The sequence below is a fragment of the Anastrepha obliqua genome, chromosome 5 (genome assembly GCF_027943255.1).
Source record: "Anastrepha obliqua isolate idAnaObli1 chromosome 5, idAnaObli1_1.0, whole genome shotgun sequence".
In the NCBI taxonomy this organism is placed as follows: domain Eukaryota; kingdom Metazoa; phylum Arthropoda; class Insecta; order Diptera; family Tephritidae; genus Anastrepha; species Anastrepha obliqua.
Window position 1 is genome coordinate 82455192 of NC_072896.1, and position 24487 is coordinate 82479678.

Here is a 24487-nt window from a genome sequence, read left to right on the forward strand (position 1 = left end):
TGCAGTATACATTCTGTCAAAAAAATATCGGGAATTGTTTATTTCTACGAGTGGTATAAGACTTTTACAGAGGGCCGAGAAGTCGTAGAAGATTTGCCCCGATCTGGTCGCCCATCAACGTCTTCAACGGATGAAAACGTCGAAAGTTTAGGTTAAGTGTAAGTTTGAGAGAGATAGCTCGTGCCCTCAGCGTATCTCACGAATCAATTCGCAACATTTTGCCCCATCAATTGGGCATGAGACGCGTGGCTGCTCGACTCGTTGCAAGAGAGTTGAATTTCCTTCAAAAATGCATCGGAAGAATTGTGAATTCGGACCCAAAGTTTATCCAGCGCATCATAACAGGTGATGGGACGTAGGTGTATGAGTTTGACATGCAAAGGAGTCAACAGGCGGCTGAATGGCGTTATCCACATGAGCCGAAACCCAAAAATTCACGTCAAGGTCGGTCAAAAATGAAAGTCATGCTACTCGTTTTCTTTGATTATTATGGCGTTGTGCACTCGGAATTCATCCCAAATGGTTCTACGGTAAGTAAAGAATATTATTTGGAAGTTGTGCGACGTTTGAGAGTAAATGTGAGTAGGAAACGACCCAATTTGTGGAAAGACAACTCATAGATCTTGCACCATGATAACGCACCGTCTCAAAAGGCTCATATTGTGAACACTTTTTTGACAAAAAACTTGACAAATATCATCGAACAACCACCGTATTCACCGGATTTAGCCCCCTGTGACTTTTTCCTTTTCCCAAAACTTAAATTACCACTCCGCGGACGTCGCTTTGAGAATTCGCTGAAGGAGCTGATCTGACAAGCTGAGATCTTAAAGAAGCTTTGTTGACTGGACTAACCGTCTGTCGTGCTTGGAGGACGCGGATAGCACTGAGCACTTCCCCTGTGAGTATCCTGCCTTTCCTAGAGTACGGCTAAGTATTTTGTGTTCCGATGTCGTGAGAATGAGTAATGTTCGTTCTCTAAAACTGGAGGATATTTACAGATTTGCCAAATAATCTGGAAAACTCTCACAGGACTAACTATCTCTTCCTCTGTCTCTATTCTTTCCTATCTCTTTCTCTGATACTTTTCTCCTTCCCTCCTTTCCAGAGCTTTAAATACAATGGGCTTTTTAGCCTGAGTGTTTTAGGAGCCACTCCTGGTGCTTCCTTTTGAAATTTCAATTTCAACCTTCAATCGTTGGCATATGTGTATTGCTTCGAATGGAGCCTATTTTGAAGGTGACAAAATAAATTTGTATGATTAGACAATTATTTTGCCTTTTACTGAACAAGGAACTTTTTCGACAGAATGTACAAACAGACGAGGAATGGAGCGTTTAAAGCCCAAAATAAAAATTTCCATCCCTCAAAATCAGTTTTTTATTTAGTAAAAAATGTATGCAAAAACAAAATTGGATGTAGTAGATACATATATGCACGAACTTTTTATCAGATAGGACAAATTTTATTTTTATTTTATTACTTTCTGCGCTTTTACTTATTCTCTTTTGTTATCTATAAAAACTCATGTAAGCCTCGGGAACGATACATATATTAGATTACAAGATTGCGTTCGTTCGAGAGATGTGAAAATTTGAACAAAAATGCAAGAAGAAGAAATTAAACCAACTACGCAAGAAATAATTTGCACCGTGACGTCACATGCTCAGCGATTTTATCAAATTCACTAAGAGCGTAATAGCGGTACGAAATGGATGCCACCTTCGAATTCTGTACATATTGTCGGACCGCAATATAGAAATTCGAGCTGTTGGGACAAGTTAGTGATGTGAAGAGTAAAACCCGTACATGTCGCTCAAGAACAGCCGAAAATGTTGCTGTTGTAGTCGAAAGTCTTAAAGAAAACCCAGGTTTGTGCGTTCCTCGTCGTTGTTTGGAATTAGGCACTCCACAAACGTCATTACACCGTATTTTGCATAACGATTTGGGTATTAATGCTTATAAAGTCCAGTTAACGCAAGAACTCAAGCTGGCCGATCATCAACAACGTTGTGTTTTTGCTGATTGAGTCCTTGAAATGCATGAAAATGATCCGGAATTCTATAGAAAGATCATCTTGAGTGATGAGGCCCATTTGCACCTCGGTGGCTTTGTCAACAAGCAAACTTTTCGGATCTGGGGCTCAGAAAATACAAGAGTTATTGTTGAAAAGCCTCTCTATCCTCAACGTGTGACTGTTTGGTGCGGTTTATGGTCTAACGGAGTCATCGGACGCTATCGAAAGATGATTAACGAATTTTTATGGCCGAAATTGGATGGTATTGATCTGGACAACGTTTATTTTCAACAAGACGGCGCTACGTGCCACACAAGCAACGAAACCATTGATACTTTACGGGAATAACACCTCTTATAGGCGCTTACATCCTTTAATTGGTTTTTAGCCGAGCTCTACTTCCTGTGTGCCTAGATGTTTTTCCACAAATGGAGGGACCTACAGTTTTTTGCCGCCTCTGGACGGCAGGTCTGTTTTTATGAGAAGCTTTTTCATGGCACAAATAAACCAATGTCATTTTGCTCTTACTTCCCGTTGATCTTCAAGTTAAATCCGTTGCTGCTCAGAACGCTATTAGGTTAAGGGAGATTGGTCTATGGTAGCATTTTGAGGCAGGTTTCTCTTTCCTTCTCAGTATTTCGAATATATCTCTCCATCCGCAAACTGAATGAACTTGAGGGTTATGCTAGGGCTATCTTTTCAATATTTTCAACAATGGATCCAAAATGAAATCTTGAGTTGGAGCGGGAATTTTCTCTAAATCAGCCAATATTTTGGACTTCTTTAAACTGTCGAAAACTAGTAGTGTTTTTCGAGCAGAGGTCTTAGTGATGCTGCAGGCATGCAAAATTCGTAGGGGTGGCTGTTAGGAGGGAGGCATAAATATCTCTTTCGATAGTCAAGCTGCGATCAAGGCTCTGTCGTCGTCATGATGCAGCTCTCTTCAGCTCAACTCTTCTAAGGAGAAGTTCAAACGTCTCGATCAGGCAAGAAACATTTCTCTTATCTGGATTTCAGGGCATAGGAACATGGAGAGAAATGAAGCTGCCGATGAGCTTGCCAGGAAGGGATCGACAGAAGCGCTTTCTATTGTTCCCATCTCAGACATCGGTGTGCCCTTGGCCGTTGGAAACTACACAATTTCTGTGCGCAAGCCAGATGGAGTTCTATTTTATCGAGCGCTATCTCAAACACAGTACGACAGAAGCAGGACGCTTAAAGTGCTGGGGATCCCTCGCCATTCAATTTCCAAACTCATAGCGGTGTTTGCCGATCACTGGATGAGCGGAACTCAAGCGGAGCAGCTTGGTCTTCCATAGGATTCCCATTGCAGAAGCTGTGGGCATCCAGCAAAGAAAGAGAATGTTGAACACAGTCTTTACATGTGTCCGAATTTGACGGATAGGCGTTTGAGGTTGAGGAGAGTGCCCTTTGATGATAGCTTGAGGCAGCTTACCAACCAGATCCTTTTTTTCCTCTCCACTACATTAACAGTACTGGATGGCTGTAGTTTATCCTTCCTTTAAGTTTTGTAATTTTTCGCTGGTTGTGGTCGATATTATGGTATTAAAACGGCACTCTAATGCTACTTGTAGTGCACCCGTTGCACTCTTGCCATCTAATCCTCCTACCTACCTTACCTACACTAGGAGGTATACAATTGGTGCCGAGGAGGGAATGCTATTAGAAAAGCTTATTCTGGTATTTGGTGTCTCATGCCCGGGGATTCAAACTTGTGCACTTCCAAATGGTAGTCTTGTATCAAGCCATTCGACTACAGTGGCCGCCAACTTAAGGGGTTCCGGTGGTCTAGAGTTTGAAAATTTAGGGTATTTTCAGGAATTGTTTTTTTTACAATAAGAAAAATTAAAAAACGATATTTAAATTTTTTAGGCTTTTTATTTAACTTCTTTTACATCCAAAAATGAAAAAAAAAAATGTTCTATTTTAATAATAATTTTTTCTATTTTAACAATTTTAAAAATGGCGCTGAAGTTGACCTTCCCCGAAATTTGGACCTCTGCGGTGTTGTCCATTTTGCTCTTCTTTTTACCTGTGGTACAAAAACCAAAAAATTACTAATCAGTATGACTGTAGTTATGTCCCGCTACTAGAATAAAAAAAAGATAAAATGGCGCGGGTTTAAAAATCGGGGTTTTTTCAGTTTTTAATAAAAAAAATAGGAAATAATTGGAATAATAATATGATTCTAGTGTGGGTGATAGCCATTGATGTTGTGACGGTTCGGTTGAATATTTTTTTCCTTGACAACACCAGGCCGAAAAATGTCGTTTCCAGATAAATGAGTTTAAAGTTTGAGGTACAGGAGGGCAGGGACTGCTCTCTACCTAGTTAATAGGCTGTAGAAGCTATAATATTGGGAATGCCCGCATGAAAATTTCACAGAGTATTCTTAAGATACTATACTTTCGAAATATCGAAAAAACAAAAAATCGATTTTTTGAAATTTCTAGACCACCGGGTCCCCTTAAATATTTCCCATTATTTTTCACCACAGTGCAGATTAATATTAATATTATTGCTAAATAAATAAAATATAAATTAAGTTTACGACTAAATATCCCGGCCTGCTATAGCAAATTGTTTTGAAGTTTAAACACTTTTATTTTATATTTAAGTTTTCGTACGTCTTATTACGAGAGCTTAAAATAAATACTCGAATTTGTAGAAAGTGATTCACAAATATCCAAAATTAAAATATTTTCCAATTCATAACACTCGATAACACTAATAAAGATTTGCTTACAAGTGATAAACGTCTCATTTTATGTACATATTTTATATCTGTATATCCATATTTTATTATAATTAATTAATGTTTGAATCTGGATCCGAGTATACCAGCAGTCAGTCATATACCCTCGCAACAAACCGGACGGAGGCACTAATGCACAACAAAAATAATGCCATTCAAATGAATAACAAATTTTAATGAAATTTAAATAAAAGGCACAATTAATTAATAAACTCAGTGCTGTTAATTTAAGCAGAGCTCAAATCTCACTGTCCGTTCACTCCTAATGCATGACTTTTAATTTTGATAAATCAAAGTCACCAGTGGCGCACCGACATCGCGCTCTCTAAACCAGAAAATACGATACATTTGGCAAAATAAAAAAATATCATACAAATACAAGTACATGTGTATCAAGGCATATACATATGTATGTACATAAACAGCAACTAAAAATACCAAACAAATTTGAAAAATAAAAATAGCAGAAAAGAAGTAGCGCAGAACTACGCTCCGTAACCGCGCGCCGCCACCGCCGCTGTTGCGAGGTCCAAAGCTTAATGCGCACCTGAAATCCATAAATTATCGGCGGAACACTAAAATTCGAATGAGTTTTTAAGTGAAACCTTATCGCCAAAGCCAATCTCAGAAATTATTATCGCTGTTGAAAAATCAAACAACAGAAAGCAACTAATGCGGATGCCCGCAGCAAATGCTTACTTGTGTTTGTATTGTATGTGTGTGTGAGTACAATGTTATAAAGCATTCGCGACTAGAAAATTTTCGAGATAAGCTTTATAAAATTAGTTTTTTAAATGAAGTTTGCAAATTCTTTTTTCGCATTCTAACTGACTTTCGGTTCGTGAAGCAACTCAATTCAGTGATGTGATTATGAAATTTATACAAGTATAAAGGGTGCTGATTTCGATCACTCCCAATATATTGAGCAACGTTACGACAAAGTATTTTCCAGCTTGTGAAAGGTTAGTATTTATTGATAAGCAGACACCCTTCAGTTTTTCGGTGCAAAGATCTTTGCGTCCTTATTAACAGTGGCAATCCAGGTTTTCCTTGAACAAACCCGCTTGTAAGGCACACTCAGCTTAAGTAGGTAGGTGAAATGGTTGAAGTACCACTCTGGCACTCCTCAAGTAGCACTAAAACGTAACTGTCCAAATGAGTCCACACTTCAAATGATGGTGAAAACATTTCAAGAAACAGGGGAACTAGCGAGGAAAGAAAAAGGACTGGCAGACCAAAAACTGGACGTTCTGCTGATGTATTGCAAAGTGTTGCTGAAAATATTCAACATCGATATCTCGACTATCCCCATGTTCTCAAAACTTAGGCCTTCGCGAAACGACTGTTTGGTGTATTTTACCTGTAGACTATCCTTCTCATGGTGGACATTTAAATGATCATTTTTCACACATAACTGCTAAGAGCAATATTTTGAATAAAAATATATAGTAAAATCTGATAGAGTCAAAATTTTAAAATTTTTTAATACAAATTTAAATTTTTTTTATTTTAATTATTTTACATTTTTTCAATTTTTAAATTTTTTTAATAATTATTCATTTACATTTCATATCTCTACACCTAGTTTTAAAAACCAACAAGTAATATTTTTTGAACGATAAATTTAGAAATTAAAACTATATGTTGTTAACCACTAAATCCTGTGGTTTTTTCCTTTTGATACCTCTTGTGTATAGCTCCTCATTTAAAATAGAAGCTTCGGAGTTGAGGTGATTTAGCAGCCGTGTTGCATGTTTCGCTGCCATTATGGTTATTGCGTCAGGCACAGTTGATCTTTTAAGGTCCCTGTGTAGGTCGATATTTCTCACATACCAGGGTGCATTAACAATATTTCTTAAAATTTTATTTTGTATGCGTTGAACTACATCGATATGATTTTTGATTGCACACCCCCAAAATTGGATACCATATGCCCGAACCGGCTTTAGCATTTGGTTATAAATAAGCAGTTTGTTGCTTATTGAAAGTTTGGAATGTTTTCCAATAAGCCATTTAATTTTTTGATATTTTATATTTAACTCTTTTGCTTTTATTTTTATGTGTTCTTTCCATTTCAGCTTTGTGTCAAGTGTCATTCCCAAATATCTTCGACCAGTTGCTAAAATACAGGTATCACCTGCAAATGTAGCTAGTGTGCAGTTTGCTGGTATGGGTATATCCGCTGTATACAACAAGTACAAAGTTAGACCAAGTACACTACCTTGTGGTACTCCGGCACACATTTTTTTCATTGAAGAATATTCTTGACCAATTTTAACTATGTAGTAACGATTATTAATATATGACTCCATTATCTTGGCAAATTGTCTTTAATTTGTAAATTCGTGCCAAACTTTATCAAACGCCTGTGCGACATCTAAGAATATGGCTGCGCAGACTTTCTTCTTCTCTAACGTTTCTTCTATAACCTATGCAATCCGATGAACTTGATCTATGGTTGAGTGCTTTTCACAAAAACCAAACTGATGTGAAGGGATAAGCTCCTTTAATAATATAATATGTTTTAGTCTTGTCAAAAACAATTTTTGAAAAAGCTTTCCCATCATGGGTAACAATCAAATAGGTCTGTACGAGCTTAATTCATTACTATCTTTTCCGTGCTTAGGAATCATTATTATCTCTGATACTTTCCATTGTGAAGGGAAGTACTTAATTTTAAACAAGCGTTCATTATACGTACATAGCAATTTTTCTTAAAGCTTCTGGTGAGAGGTTTTTTAAAACTTCAGATGTGATAAGATCAAAGCCAGGCGATTTCTTAAGCTTTAATTTCTTTATTTCATTAAGCAATTCTCCGGTTGTAATCGGTTGAATCTTGCACAGTTGAAAGATCATAAAAAATGTTAGTACCTTCAATTGGCTGAAAAATGTTTTCTAAGTGCAAGGCAAACGCCTCTGCCTTCTCAAAATCATTTTTTGCCCAAACACCATTACACAACCTTATAGGTGGATTGTGGCAGATAGGTAGTTTCATATGAGCTGTCATTTTCAATAGGGAGTAATGCGTTGTTTTGTCGGCCGATAAACTTTTAATGTAATCATTTAATTTTGTATTCTTGAACTCTATAATCTTGTTGGTAAGAAGTTTTGTAAGAAAATTGAGCTTAGTTTTGTATTCGGGAAACCGTAATATTTGCCACTTTTTCCTTATTTTTCTTTTCTCGTGTAAGATTTTTAAAATCTCATCTGAATACGATTGGTGGCAGTATTTCTCCATTTAATATGCGAAATTATTCAACTTAAGATTTACATTCTTATCCGCGCTGACTGTGCCCTAAGCAGTTATTCATCAATTCTCTAACATTAAGCAAGAAAATGAGAGAGTAATGAACGATTTTGAAACAAAGATGGATTAAAATTGCACTCTCCAAACGGCGTACCATTATGGTGGCAATTTTAATGGCATTTTCGCCATTATTAATGATAGCAGCATCCCAATGCGGCGACGCGACACGCAGCTGAAAAACTGCCAACAATTGCAGAGCGTATGCAAGTATGTAGCTTGTCATATGCACGAAGATAGTGCTCTGAGAATAATAACCAAATCGTAGTAGTGTGGGAACACATTGGCTTCGCTGGTTGCTGTTGAAGCAGGTGGTAATATTTATTTTTTTTTTGTGTTTCTGCTGATGGTTGATATTGATATCTTTGGGATTATTCTGTGCCTTTTTGTCATAGTGTCAAGTGATGTCGCCAAAGACCATCATTCATTGTCAAATTATGACATTCGCTTATTTCCTTCGTTGTTGAGGTAGTTCCGGTGGCGTGTCACATTTTACCCCATTTCAAAGTTATGCTAAACTTAGAAGGATTTTATCACATCGAATCATATCAACTTAAGGTATTGAGCATCGGATGAAAATTTTATAAAAGATTAAAAGGGCTATCAAAGTCTGTAAAATATACCACAAAATGGATATCCAACGTTGGGTTCTTATCGCATCACACACACACATGCAGTCACACGCATATAAAAGGTTAAGGGGACTGCCACACCCTTTTTGCCTCATGACAACGCCCACAAATTAAATTTTTGAATTCTGATAAGCGTTGTCTTATTTTGCTTGCAATGAATTTTATCAGCGTCTTTCTTTGTACTTTTTTGTACTTTTATTACCCCCAAGAAGCGGATACAGGTTCCTCATTTAATGTCCATACCCCCTTTCCATGTCATGATTCGCATTTAAAAATTCTTGTAAGACTTAAGTAGGCACTTGAATATACGTACATATGCATGTATGTATGTATGCATGCAGATAAAGTAATGGTAATGGGTGGAGTGTTCGGGAGCGTTTTATTATTGGATAAATGGGTAATAGGCTGCTGATGAGTGTTGCTCAAACGCCGTTGGCATTGGTGTACAATAGCTAGGTTGGCGATATCTCATATTTGATAAGACGCAGCTGGTGTTGCTTTCGTTGTGGTTGTGTTGGATTAGAAATACAACATGCAAAGAAATCAAATAAAATACATATATACTTGGTGCGCATACATATACAATTGCGGTCACATAATTAAGTCTCTTCATCGTTTTACATTACTCGCAATGTTTTTTATGCTACATTTTTTTCGTTAATTTTTTATGAAAATATAGTTGAGTGTTTATCAAAAATCTTATAAATCAAAGCTCCAAACTTTGTACAAAATTCAGAAAAATTTAAGAAATTTTAAATAATTACCTTTAAGGGGTTATATACCTTGTGTTTTTCAAAAAAATCAAAATAAATTTTATTTCTTTATCGTAAAGTACAATCCCTTGAGAACATTTTCCAAAAATTTCATAGAGATCTGAGCAATAGATCGAAAGTTACAGCGTTTTAGATTGTGCGTCGTCACGTCCTGAGCGTACGGCCTCATGCGGCGCTTGAAACTTTAAACGCGATTATCTCAAAAACGTGTTTTTCCAAAAATGCTTTTGCGGTGGGCGCGATTGCAAAAAAAGTAGGAGTTTTTTAAAAACATGTTCCTATTTTCACAAAAATCAAAATATTTAATATATTGATCGTTCACTAAGAAGATATAACCCTATACTAATGAAATCTTTTCGATTTTTTGATTTCAGTTGACTTGGTGGACTTGAATCGCGTCCACCGCAAGCCTCTTCCAAAAAAAGGGTCTTGGGGGAAAACGCCATAACTCAGCTATTTTTAAATATTTTTACACAAACAAAGCCTTTTTTTTCTTTAAACATTGTAATATCCAATAATAAAAACTTTTATACAATAAAATTATTGCTACATATCTTAAAAAAAACCCAACTTTCGCTAATTTCACCGGACCACAAGGTATATAACCCCTTAAGTCTTTAAAATTTTCAATCGGAATTTTCTAAAAAAACTTCTGGATATGCAGTTTTATAAACCACCCAGTGCTCGAATAATAAGAAGTGAAAGTTCAAAGTCACTAAAAATAGCGTTACATTAAATTTTTTTTTGTTTTTGCTTAAGATGTTGAGCATTTTCTTCTATACGATACCAAAAGCCTTCATATGAAAGAACCGTTTTGAAAATTGAAAGATATTAATGAAAAAAAGTTTAGCATGGAAAATTAAATAATAGCGAAAAATTATTAATTTAATTTTGTGACTACAAGTGGATATACTCGTATCCTTACACTGGTATACAGATTGCTCGAGGACACGTGAACCCGTAAGCGCGCAGAAGGGTATTTTTCTCAGTATCTTCCAGACAAAAGTCTATGTATATTTGCATAGATCAATGTCTATGCGATAGAAATCTTCGGAATGAGCGAATTGCGATTTTAAGCGACAGTCAAGCGCCTCTCAAGGCAATACTATCCTTTGAGGTTAAGGCTTTATTAAACCTTGAGTGCATGGACGAGCTGAATTTACGAGAAATACACAATCAAATCCGGCTTATATGGGCCCCAGGACATAGATAAAGTCCCTGGGAATGAAGTAGTGGATGAATTGACTAGAGAGACTGCGACCTTGTTACTAATGGAACCCATGCTCTTCCTTGCCACGTGACAACACACCATCAGAGGGGAGCTTAGAAGCGAAGATCTAAGGCTACGAGACGTAAACTGGGACCAAATTATGGGGATACGTTTACTGGAAAGGGTGGTATAATCAACAGAGGTTCAGGTTACTCATAACCCTCCCGAAGGACAAACTGAGAATGCTCACTGCCGCTCTCACAAGTCACTGCAGATTTCGCAGCCATCTACATAGGCTGGGGTTAGGATCAACTAAATATCATGACCGAATAAAGCAGGAAGAAAGACACATACGCTCAGCCCAACCCAGTGGTATCTTATTTTGGAAGCTGGAGGCTGGAGGCTTGAAACTGTAGGAGGAGGAGCTCGGCCAAACACCCAGAAAGGCTGTACGCGCCAATTATATATATATGGTATATATAATATATATATATATTTAACTCAGATATAAAAATTTTGAAAATATTGATAATCATTAATTGAAACCCATCACCATTTTGATACAGTAAAAACTGCTGAAAAAGATGTTATTTTTAATGTACCGCCTCTACTGTGTCAGGTATAACAGGCGCATTGAAAACATGCCCAACTGGCCCATTAGGTGTGCTCTTATGCATACCACCATTTCCCATTTTAATTGAAAAAGGTTAGAGCGTTTTAAGATTAAAAGGTATCTCCAATCTAAAAAGTCTAAGAAATATCTTAGAAGACTTCCGACATACTCCTCTTCTTTACAGGGTTGATACATTATCTACCAAACCCATTCTCGTCAGGAACTTTCAACTTCATATTAATGAACGTACGGCCTGCAAAAGTAATTTTATCACCTTCACACCTGGATCTCAATGCTACACTGATGGATCGAAATTAGAAGATGGTAGAACAGGGGCGGGAATCAATAGGCCAAAATTAAAAAAAAAGTTGATTCCGTTGGGTTTCTACCTAAAATTCCTACAGGTAGAAAGGAAATTCCTACAGGAAAGGCCTCCGTGGAAAAATGAGAGGAACCCACATTAGCATACCTTCAGATAGTCAGCTGGCTTTGAAAGCTCTTCTATCAAATATAATCACCTTAAAAATGATATATGATTGCCTGAACCTTCTCAACGTTTTAGAGAGCATGAGCAATATGCGGCAAATGAAATAGCAGATCATCTAGTTAAATAAAATTCAAACATGTCTGTAATTGATCCTGAGCCTTTCTGCGAGCTTACAAAGGACCAAATTGATGAACTTCGCAGGAGGTGAGAGGTGAGGAAATTTGTTGAACACTGGCAAAATTCTATCGGTCAGCAGCAAGTGAAACAATTCCTATTTACATATCATAAATAATTCCGCCGGACAGGAATTTCTGACAAGCAACTTTCACACAGCAGTGTAGACTTAAGACTTTTAACTGGCTACTTTACAGGCCACTATAGCCTGAGATACCACTCAAACAAAAACAAATAGTATGTTGATTCTGTGAAATGGACACTGAAAATTCAGAACACATCCTTAGTAATTGGATAGTAAATTCCACCCCCTTGGTGGTATTGCCGTGCATTCATATGATTTATGGAACAATAAACCTCGAAATGTGCTAAAGTTTTTAAAAGCCTTAAAATATAGGATACCTGGCCACATATATTGGCCACAATGCGCAGTATTCTATTAACTTTAATTATTATTATATTATAACTTTTAAAGGAAGATTAATAAAAAAATAACTTATTACCCTTTTCAATAACTCTAACCCATTTTTCTGACAGAGGTTAACCTACCTGATACCCTCTCGAGTATCAGGGCTCTTTAAGATTATTATTTTCTAAGTATGAAGAACCAATAACGAACTTAAGAACCATTTCGATCCTGATCCAAAATTTTAAACCTCATCCCAGGGCGTTTAATAATCGGTCCTGCTTTTTACTTTCAAGAAAACGATGCTATCTTCTCTCAAGAAATTGATTGGCGATAGTATATCTCTAGCCTTTTATTCAGTTAATAACTTTTATTTTTCTGTAGCTGAACATTTTTAGATTTCGACGCTTTCTTGGCCCAGCACAAAAACAAAAATTAATGGAATGGAAGGAGGGTAAGAGTTGGGTTTAGTAATGAATTAGTAAAAATTAAATACACAGACTTCTATTTTAAGTCATATTCGACCCATGTTTCCTAAGAAACATACAAAAAGAGCTCAACGCAAGAACTGCGAATAAAGTGCGTGGTCTGACAATGGGAATCTACCTCTATATCCTAGGCTTTAAAAGTATTAACTCACAACACGAAACGCGCCGTCACATTATGTTGGTCGAGAACTCAAGGCTTGTCTTTTCGCAATGCGGCTCGTTTTTTTCCTTATTATTTCGTCAAGTGCAGCAAGAAAGTGAAGGTAGTAAAAATAACTTTGAGTTGCTCCTTCAGGAATACTCAACCGGCAGTAGACGAAATTATCAATATTTTTTTTAGTTCTTGCCCTTCATTTCTAATATAAAATGCCGATCGGTGTAAATCATTTTCTACATCCTCTTGGCCATTTTGACACAAATATATATAATTTATTATTAAATTTTATCTAAGTTTCCATTACTAGACTGAAAGATGACCATTAAAAAGTTGATATGCGCAATGTGGCGCAAAATTAATCATCCAATTTTGTTTTTGAATAACCTTTTTACTAAATAATAAAATGATTTTGAGTGATGGAAATCTTTATTTTGACTTTTATGCGCTCCATTGCTTATCTGTTTGTATACTACAGCTGTTTAGTTCACAGGATTCAAATATGATTGACGTACGAAGCGATTTGAAAAAAAAATATAAATCTTCTGATAGGGGGATTAATTTTGCGCCATCTTGCATTTTTATCAAACGTGTTTATTACTCTATTAGAGAGCCGTGGGACTAGCGCTTGGTCAGAAATCATTCATAGCTTGACATCATTTAATCTATATTTAAAAAAAATATTCCGGACTGCAATATAGAAATAGACTGGTCTGGAAGAATAACCACGTACCATTTAACAAATGTGTGCATATTTTATATAATATTGGCTCATATGTTCCTCTCACAACTAACTTATCAACCATCAAGAAACACCAACATTTTCATAAAAGCCTTTGCAAGCCTTTTTTTGTTCTTTTTTTTTGTATCCCAGATTTACTCCCTAACCAATCATTATCTTTCTCACCCAGCGTCACGAGTGAGTGTTGTACTATAAAAGCAAAAAATGCATTCAACAAAACAGCGGTGTGCTCGTAATTTTCTTCGTCAAGTGCATCAAGTGTGCAACAGCAGCTGCTGTTGCCGCCATCGATTCTCAAATCCTCCCACTGCTTAAATGCCATCACATGGAACGATCGATTGCGGAGTGATCTTGCGGCAATGCTCAACGAACCGTGAAAGTGTTATAATGCACCTTCGCTTTGTGCTTGTGCAACGCAGTCTTGGTTGCAACTAACCAGCCAACCAACCGACCAACCGACCGATCGATGGTCGACCGACACGTACTACAGCACACACTTTTTGCCCCGCCTACTTATACAGCACTCGTAATATTTTGTTGATTCGTCCTCTCTGGCGATGCAGTGTTTGGATAAGCTTTCGTTCTGCTTTCCGGTGTTGTTTAATGCTTCACCGACCAGGGCGATTGCAATGTTTGCTGGTGTATTTTTGATGCTGATGGGTAACTCCTTTCTGTTAGCAAAGGTTGTTATGTAGATTTGTGTATGCATTTGAGAGTTATGCTTTTGTACGCTTTAACGCTAGTTAAAAAAATTGCTCCCGATTCTCTCGCTTTACTCGTATAAAAAATTGTATACACTACTGTGCATGAATCGAAAGCGGAAGGAAGCAGCATTGATTTATTATTTAAAACGAAGTACTACTTTTTATTTCAAATTGGGTGGTACCATGCCCATTTCCAAAAACTTTCAGAGAATTTTAGACATTTTTCAAAATCAATATTTTCACTGACAACCGGGTAACTATCAAATTTCTGGAAAAAACATCACTGTCCTCAAAATTAACGAGTTAGCTGAGCTATTTCGTATGCAAATTGTCTGGGTACCGGATCTTACTATGTATATAGGTGGTAACTGGAATGCTGATAAGATAACTCGTCATGCCATAATTTTATCTGATACTGGTATACATAGAAAAGTTGGCTACATATAAAAAAAATTGTGCTAAATATGGAAAAGTTGTCTGCAATTGCGGAGCAGAATTGGTCCACGGAACGCGCCGCTTCGGTTCTTACTGGGCATTGCTTGATTGGCTTGAGTGCTGCCAAATTAATTCCCTAGAACGTCTCCAAATTATTAAGAAAACTGAGACTATACATCAGTTTCTTTCTCAGGATCCATCTAGGCGAAGGTCCCCATAGTTTACTTCTTTAAAAAATTTAAAGATCTGCCGTTGCCGTAAGATAGAAAACCTGACGAAATTTGTTTTAGTGAGGAATTAATTTTAAGAAACAGAGGTCACCTAGAGTTAAGAATCGATTCTTTAGAAACAAGCGTCCATTCAAGCCCAGCTCGACGAGTTCTAACTGTTATTTAGCGTTTGGTACATAATCTGTCAGATTGATGAATCTCATCCACGTCTCCAAATGAATCTCTTTGCAAATGAAGCAAAATCAATCGGCATATACGGGAATAGGTTACAATTACATGGTGCCAGATCTGGATTATAAGGTTGATGCGTAAGAACTTCCCAACCAAGCTAGCGAAGTTTTTTCCCAGTTGTTGTTTGTAAGCTAAAGATGTCCTCATGGAACACAATTAACCAGAGCTAGCCGGGATGGCTTTTTTCAGACGCACAGACGGCGCATGGGTGAACTTTCTTCAGATGCCGAAAAGCTGGCCAAAATATAATATGTTTATTAGTTTTATTCCGGATTCCGGTAGAATACTCATCCACTAAAAAAGTTTGTTCGGGAAAATTTTTATTTACAATAGATCAGACTTTTAGGTACCTAGTTTTTATTGTGGACTTCAGCAGAATATCTCTTCATTAACCACATTTGTTGCGCAACTTTTTTTTAACTGAGAATCTTCTAGAAATAGGCATGGCAACACTTTATCTAAGCATATTCGTTTACTTATTCAGTCGGTAATCACGAAATAATCATTTATAAAAAATTTATAAAGAAAACCTCAAAAGGGATAGCCTCACTTACACAAGAGCTTTTCTTCCTCACTGTCACTCCCTCAGTAACTGCCTTAAAAAGTTAAAGCTTCCTTTGAAACCGACCGAAAGTCCTCTCTTGTTGAACAAAATTTATTTTTATATTTATAAGTCTCTCGTTATGCCCGTTCTATTGTATGGCGCAAATGCTTGGACGATGACAATACCTGATGAGATCTCCCTTGGAGGGTTTGAGAGAAAGAACTTAACTTAACTTAATCTTAACTTTATTTAATCTTAACTTAACTTAATCTTAACTTAACTTAATTTTAACTTAACTTAATCTTAACTTATGCTACTCTTAACTTAAATTAATCTTAACTAAGAATAATTTTGACTTAGCTTAATCTTAACTTAAATTACTCTTAACTTAACTTAATCTTGACTTAACTTAATCTTAATTTAACTCAAGTTAATCTTACTTTTATTTAATCTTAACTTAACTTAACTTAATTTTATCTTAACTTAACCTAATTTCATCTTAACATTGTTTAATCTTAACTTAACTTAACTTTATTTAATTTTAATTTAACTTAATCTTAACATAGCTTAATCTTAACTTAACTAAATCTTAATTTTATCTTAACTTAACTTAAGCTCAACTTTATCACGTAACCCAATCGCACTTATACAACTCGAGATAAGTTTACTGATTACTAAAACCACCTATTGGAGAAATAATGGATTTTTTTTATTACACCTAAGCCTCTCAATATCCTAAAGCGTTGATTTATTTTGGAGACAAGCAAAAAAATGCAATATACCGGTATTTTTCACAAATGACGGTGATTTTTTGCGCTCATTATCAGTTCATTTACAATTTCGCCCAACAAATTGGCGAATTAACCTGAAAATCAGACAACATTCACCGACTACCTTCACTTCACAAATGCATTTCTGTTATAATAATAGCTAAGGATTATGAAAAAGGCTTGGCAAGCCGATGAAAATTTCCGAGGAAACCGCCACTGCAAATGGGCAAAAGATGCCGAAACTAATTGGCAGCGCAATTATTTTTCAGCATGCAATGCAGGAACGATACCACATCGAATATCGGCCACAACAGCAACAATAACAATGACAATAGTACTGCGAAACAACGGAAAACCGTTAATCGCGCAAAATTTTCAACTCACACCCCAACATAATAACCAAAAGGAAATTACAACAAATCAACAATAACAAGAAATAATAAACAATAGCTAAGTGTGAATGGAAGGAGCCGAGCCAAAGAGAGGCAGAGGTCATAAGGATAACATTGCCAATGCAGCAGTAATTTGCACTTCTTTCAATAAAATTACAAACGAAATAAAATCGTTACAACGTCAACGACAGGCAGCAATAACAAAAATAATAGCAACAACAATGGACAGTGGCAACAATGCGATATAATATTTCATTGTTGTTGCTAGCTGGTGAATCTGGCGATCCGTGTGGCACGTCAACCACTGTGTTTAACTGGTTAGTAAAAAGGAGAAAAGCAAAATAATAACAACAAATTGCACAAAAAAAATAATAATGCAGAAAACACAAAATGAATGTTTATCGACCATCGAACGCTGACGGCAGAGCGCCCAGAAACTCATGGCGACACCAACGACGATGATGACGACGACAACGGCGGCGACAATAGCGGCAAGCTGCTGCTGCTGCTGCTGAAGCATTCCACATGCCACATGCCTCACGCCATGTTGCACAGAGTCAACGCAAGCGAATGTACAACAAATTCTTTCCCTGCCATGCAGCATTGCAAAGCTCTGAGTAAGCCACACTAAAACACACAGACACACACAGACAAGACAGCATATACACAAATAGATGGTGCAAATTGCATTGAAGGTGCAACAGCAAATCACTGCACATCAATTTAATAAAGCGAATGAAAAGGTAATATATAAAATGAGCAAAAAAAAAACGAAAAGAAAGCAAGCAAAATTGCTAAGGAAAAAATTATTTGAGTGCAATTCGCACCTCATAAATCACGAATCGTGTCTAATGCACATTATGCTGCTGGAAAAAGGCAAGCGGCAGGCAGGCAGCAGCAGCAACAACAACAACAGCAGTCCCAGAGCAATCATAAAAACAATAGCAATAACAATGTTTATGGCCAACAGCAGCCAAAGCAGAAGTGCCAACAACAATCGTTATTGTTACGAGCAGACAGCCACTACAGACAGCAAAAGGGTGCCACCAGTCAAACTTAACAACCGGTCGGTTGGTCTACTACGTAGTGAAGACCCGGCACAGCGCCACACAAAAGTGGCATTAAAGAAAGCTCTCCCTTCGTTAACTCCTCTCAGTATCTGCTGTACGTTGCATGCAACTATACTCCTTTCCATCTGTGCTGATCACCTTATGTAGCTTAAATACTTTTTATTTTATTTTTTTGTTTTTTCGGTTTTTCTTTTGTGTGTGCTTTCTAATGTTCTGGCTTTGGTATAGAATGCATGCAAATAAATTTGCTTTCATATGTGGGCAAGTAAATGTGTAACGTATCCATGTGTTTCGGCAAGGTTTGTGTCACAAATGGATTTGCCAACTGATTCATCGCAAAGGTATTTGTGTAAACTTCGAAGAAGTAAGAGAATGCAGTGAGTAGAGTGAGTCAATCGTAGATGTAATTTGTTTGGAATCTCGGAGACTTTAATGAGATGAGGTGATGCCATTGACTCAGCCTTGGTTTTTGTATACACCACGACTTTATACCCGCAAACAATATTGTATTATAACTTTGTTCATAATAACGGAATCGGAGTACAAGTGGACATGTACTCAAAAGTATTCAGAGCAATTGATTTGTCCGCCTCTGTCTGCTAACGCATTTAAATATTGTATTTGAATGAAACTCGATGTGGTTGGTATTAAAATGTTGCTGAAATTTTCGAAAATACTTAAAATATGAAACCAGACAGACGGTGGCTTGAATTTTCTTCTACATAATGAATGTCGAAAATTTTTTTATATGAAGAAAATGTATTATGTTGGGAATAAAGTAGTAGCGTTTATTTATTTTCTTTTATTTTACAACGATTTATTTGTTGTTTGGCAAAGGGTGAGTAACACTTTATGCTCTACAAAACTATTTTAAATGTATTTTTGAGTTATTTAATTTTTTATTAGTTTTGAGACTTGGAAATGAAATACCCAGGAGGCAAAAATCAACATTTTCGACACCTGCTCTTCTTTGCTTTTCATTGAGGCCCAAATACTGCCGAAGCAGACCGGGAAATTTGCGACGTGTATGGAGAAGATGTTATAGATGAGTCTACAGCACGGAAGTGGTTTGCAAAGTTCAAAAATGACGACCTTGAAGTCGATGACACGTCCCGCAACGGAAGGCCTTCTGAATTCGAATTATTCATCCAGAGGAGATCATGATATGAGTTTGGTGGGACTAATAGGGCATGGTGCACTGATCGACATGGTCAAACCATACTCCATTACGACAACGCCAGGCCCCATGTTGCACAAGTCGTCGAAGCCGTACTCCAAGAGCTCGAATGGGAGGTCGTTAGCACTCGCCGTATTCTCCGGACCTTGCACCGGCCGACTACCATCGTTTACGCTCCTTGTTAAACCTTATGAAGGACGTTATCTTCGATAACAAAGAGGTCCTTAAAAACTGGCTCAGCAATTTCATTGACTCCAGACTAGGAGATTTTTGGTGGAACGGCATCAATAAATTGGTCGAGAGGTGGAAAGAGGTTGTTAACAGCAACGGCGAATATATAATTGATTAAATTATTGATGTAATTATTGGTTGTTGTTTAAATAAAAGTATTCGGTAAAAACCGTTACGAATTTATTTCCCAACCCAATATATGACACCGCCAGAAAACATCAACGCGATTTTTGGGATGCTTAAAATTGAATGCACTATAAAGCTGCCTACTCGATGTTTTTAAAAAAATGCTGATGAAAAAGTTTGAAATTTTAATGAAAATTTATTGAATTTTGAATTTGTTTGAGGCCAAAGTCAACACTAACAACACATATACAGGCTGGACCAACTAACGTATGAAACTTGAACTACTGATTGCCTTTAATCTGTGAACTAAAATACATTCGTATTAAGAAAGAAATTTACATAGATTAGCATCTGCGGTTTTCGAAATGGGTCCATTTATGATTCAACAGCTTTAGGAAATGTTAAAAAATGTACTTCCAAAATAGTGATTTACCTTTCGAAACTGCAAAAAAATTACATTCTAAACAGGTGAGTACAAATACGGCTGACTATGTTGTTGCTATTGAAACAGCATAAAATGTTTTCCAAAAGTTTTTGGCGATACTACGAAACTGACAGTCCTTGGCCGAATTCAAATTGAAACCGTTCCGGTAACGTAGAAGATTTTATCCTCCCGCAATCAATAGGAGGTCGCCTCAGCTATCTATACCCTACAGTCCGAAGAAGTATTTGTTGCAATACCTATTGGTCGTATTAGCGAAATGAGAAGGACTCTGCTGTGTTGCAAGCACCAGGTGCAGGTTGGCTTGGAGATAGGAAAAAAAAACACAATGGGCGTGCATTTTGTCGGCTAGAATCATGAGTGCTGTTATACGATTAGCGCCATCGGTACACATACAGCGCGAGTTATGGTTTCTGCTTGTATTTGAAACCTTGAGTTGCGGCCAATATCCCTGTTAGGTCCTTCTCCTAGTAAATAATACTCTTCTTCATGATATTAAAAGAAACTTTTATTATTATACAGGAGTTTTCTGCGACTTTTACCAGTCGCCCTTCGCGGTTCAGCCACAACTGGCTTTTCTTAGATCTTTTGGTCTTAAATATAGCCTTAGTATATACATATTTAGATTGTAAATATGTGTGTTTGTGATGCTACTCAGCACCATCCAAATAGTCTAGTTGGAATATGATTGTTTTCTTTTTCATTAGTACTCATTTTACAATCATAAATTTTACTAAAATATTCTTTTTCATTAGTACTCATTTTACAATCATAAATTTTACTAAAATATGGTTGTTTTCTTTTTTATAATTTTATGTGTGGGAGCGGGGCCATTCCACATAACTCCCCCACCGTTAGAGTTAGAACTCTCCTGAGTTCTTTCATTAATAAGTACATTTTGTTTGGGGTTAGTTTCCATTAACATAATTCCCCCTTCATTATAATTATTTTTATTAACAATTTTTACTTTTATATTCTTCCTTTTCCAATATACAATTATTATAATCAATAAGAGCAATAAACATATTGCTACTGTTACATTCATACCATATGAAACATTTTTATGGTATTTTAATTCTTTAATTTCTTTAATGTTTTCCATATTTTTTCTTCAATCATTTCTACAATATTATTAAAATGATTATTTATTGCTATATGCTTATTAACAGTTTCAATAATATTATTGTCATTTTCTTTTTGTACTTCTAAAAAAATTAATCAGTATCTCCATTATGGACTATGATACTAAACCTATCATCATTGTAATTATTTTCTGTGTCCAAATTAGGTATGTTCGCAAATTTTTGTGGTCTTTTTATATTAGATGGATGGACGTTTTGCAATGGATTAATTCGGAAATATGGTTGGTCCTTATGTCTTACTCTTTTGTAATTTTTTATGGGTCCTGATTCTCTGTATTCTGTATACTCTTCCCTATTGCTATTATGTTTTGCTATTACTTTTCTTTTTACCAAATTAATTCTATCTTGTAATATGGATGGGCAAATGCTATCTTTGGCGAACCTTGGAGAACATTTGATGGTTGAGTGATATCGATCATTATAGTTCGCTATAACGATCTGCATCCTCATTTCCGTTGAAAGACTTGTATCATCAATTCCTGTTAATTTCTCCAACAGGGTTGAGTGAAGTCTCTCAATGTCTGCGTTACCAGTGTGATTATTGGGTTTTGTTAAATGGACATATTGAGGTCCAATATATCAATATGGATAATTTCGTTTTTATCCGTAGGGGTTTCCGTCAAATTGAATTTAGGTTTTATAGGTTTTCTATCATATTTTATTTGTGTGCATTTTTCACAGTTATTTATTATTAACTGAATATGCTCCCTGAATTTAGGATTATTTTTCTACCATGCAATATCTTACTTTCAGCTTCAGGGCTATATGTTATTATAATTTGTGTCTTATATTTATTGACAATCTCTTCTTTTATAGCCAAATGTTCCAATAACTCTTCCTCTGCGGAATGTATCGTATCGGAAATTTCAAAATTCGATTTTTTTATCATTATTTTCGTTTATATCCTTAGATGCCATTAAAATTTGGTAACCTTTTGCAAGATCAATAGGGCTAAAGTACTGTGCTTTGCCCAGCTTGTCTAAGATTCCATGAATATTTGGCAAGGGATACTTATCGTCAATGGTTATTTGATTAAGCCTACGATAATCAACCACTAAACGAAACTTTTTATTTCTTGATTTATCTTCTTTTTTTTTTTAACACTGTTATAATAGGAGAGCTATACCTACTCCAGCTTTTTTTGAATTATTTTATGGACCACTGATTTTGTATTACTCAGTGTGTCCCCATCTTTAAAAAAATTATTTTTTCATATTTTGTTTTTAGCAATTTTTCAACTCCTTTACGATCATCTGATTTTTAGATGATCGAGTTGAATATTTTGCAATTTCCCAGACTCCAATGCATAAACTTGCTCTTGGATCGTCTTTGAGATGAATGGTATTTTTACACCATTAAGGAGTTCAATTTCCTCCTTTTCTATAAATTTAATTTTTCATATTTTTTTTAGCAATTTTTCAACTCCTTTACGATCATCTGATTTTTAGATGATCGAGTTGAATATTTTGCAATTTCTAGACTCCAATGCATAAACCTGCTCTTGGATCGTCTTTGAGAGGAATGGTATTTTTACACCATTAAGGAGTTCAATTTCCTCCTTTTCTATATTTATCTTCTTTTTTTACACTGTTATAATAGCAGAGCTATACCTACTCCTGCTTTTTTTTTTTTTTTATTATACCTTGTTTTTCCAATTCTTTAATTTGCCAGTTATGTGTGGGACAGTAACGTCTGATCCAGTTATTTTGGGTCAGTAACGTCTGAGCCAGTTATTTTGGGTCAGTAACGTCTGAGCCAGTTATTTTGGGTCAGTAACGCCTGAGCCAGTTATGTTTGGGTCAGTAACGTCTGAGCCAGTTATGTTTGTTATGGTGAAAGCAAACGTACCTGCCGCCAATTGTTTTATTCTTTGAATAGGGCAACTTCTTTGTGTTGCCTTCAAAAGGATGTAGATATTTTAAGTCTTTCTCCACCTTTTGTCTTAGGGTGGTTCTTTGATATATAGCATTTTGCTGCAATAGTTGCGTTATCGCTACTAAACAAGCCTCCATATTTTGGGCCATTTTCTTTTCGAATCAATAAAATTAATTTTTCATATATATTTTTTTTTTAATTAATTATAAAACTCTCTTTTTTTTACATTTTCTTCAAATTTGACACATTTTCTATTTTTTTCTTTTTTATTATTATTGATTTGCTTTTACCGGGCTGGCATACGTCACATGCCTGATTATTAGTTTTTGCTTACTTGCTTCGAGAAAATTTCTTAATTGAGCTCTTAGGCTCATAACTTCATAACGTATGATTATTAGTTTTTGCTTCGAGAAAATTTCTTAATTGAGCTCTTAGGCTCATAACTTCATAACGTATGATTATTAGTTTTTTGCTTCGAGAAAATTTCTTAATTGATTTAACGTGCCCAAGCATTAAGTACGCTTGCTCTATTTTTTTCTTCCTGCACTGGGGTTCTTTCCACAATATTAAACATATTAAACCTGTTTCTATTTGTACGAAGATTATTGCCCGCAAATCGATTAACCATCCTCCTGAATCTTGTGGCACTAGGATCTACCTCCGTGAGGGTTGGCCACTGAATCAAACTCTTATCTTGGCGTAAGTTACTGTATGTCATTTTTTTTTTTTTTTTTTAATTAATTATAACATTTCCTTTTACTTCGTATTTCTTCTATGTTTCATATTTTCTCTTTGCATTAACAATTTTTCACAAAAAAAAAATTTTGTTTTTTTTTTCTTCACTGTCATTTTCAAGTATCATAACTTTTCGCAAAATGTTACTTACATAGACTCCTTTCGTCAATGGATGGATCAAAATTTTCAGGATCTCTACTCTGCTTGGTCTTCACTTAATGTTTCCGGAGTGTTCACTGGTACTTGTTATTCTGCTGCTGTTATTTTGCTGCTGTTGTTTTGCTGCTGATGTTGCTGCTGTTGTTTTGCTGCTGATGTTGCTGCTGTTGTTTTGCTGCTGATGTTGCTGCTGTTGTTTTGCTGCTGATGTTGCTGCTGTAGTTTTGCTGCTGATGTTGCTGCTGTAGTTTTGCTGCTGATGTTGCTTTTGCGTTTGATAGCGATCAAGGAAACAAGCGACCTCTTCGATGACAGTGCGATTAGAAACTCTTGGATCGAGATATCTGTTGCTGCTGCTTCTTTCACTGCTATTTACAGTGCAGTTTTTAAATGTGTAATTATAAAATCCTATCCTTCTTTAAAATCCATTAATAGGCAACCACCGTAG

General features: G+C 36.1%; 1 protein-coding gene across 1 annotated transcript; it reads left to right on the forward strand.

Annotated features, from left to right (window-relative positions):
• The first annotated feature begins 17476 nt into the window (after positions 1 to 17476).
• LOC129248851 (uncharacterized) lies at positions 17477 to 18142 on the forward strand. The gene is made up of 2 exons (XM_054888463.1): positions 17477 to 17628; positions 17959 to 18142. Exons 1-2 carry the CDS (start codon positions 17477 to 17479, stop codon positions 18140 to 18142), a joined length of 336 nt encoding a protein of 111 aa, XP_054744438.1.
• The last annotated feature ends 6345 nt before the right edge of the window (positions 18143 to 24487 follow it).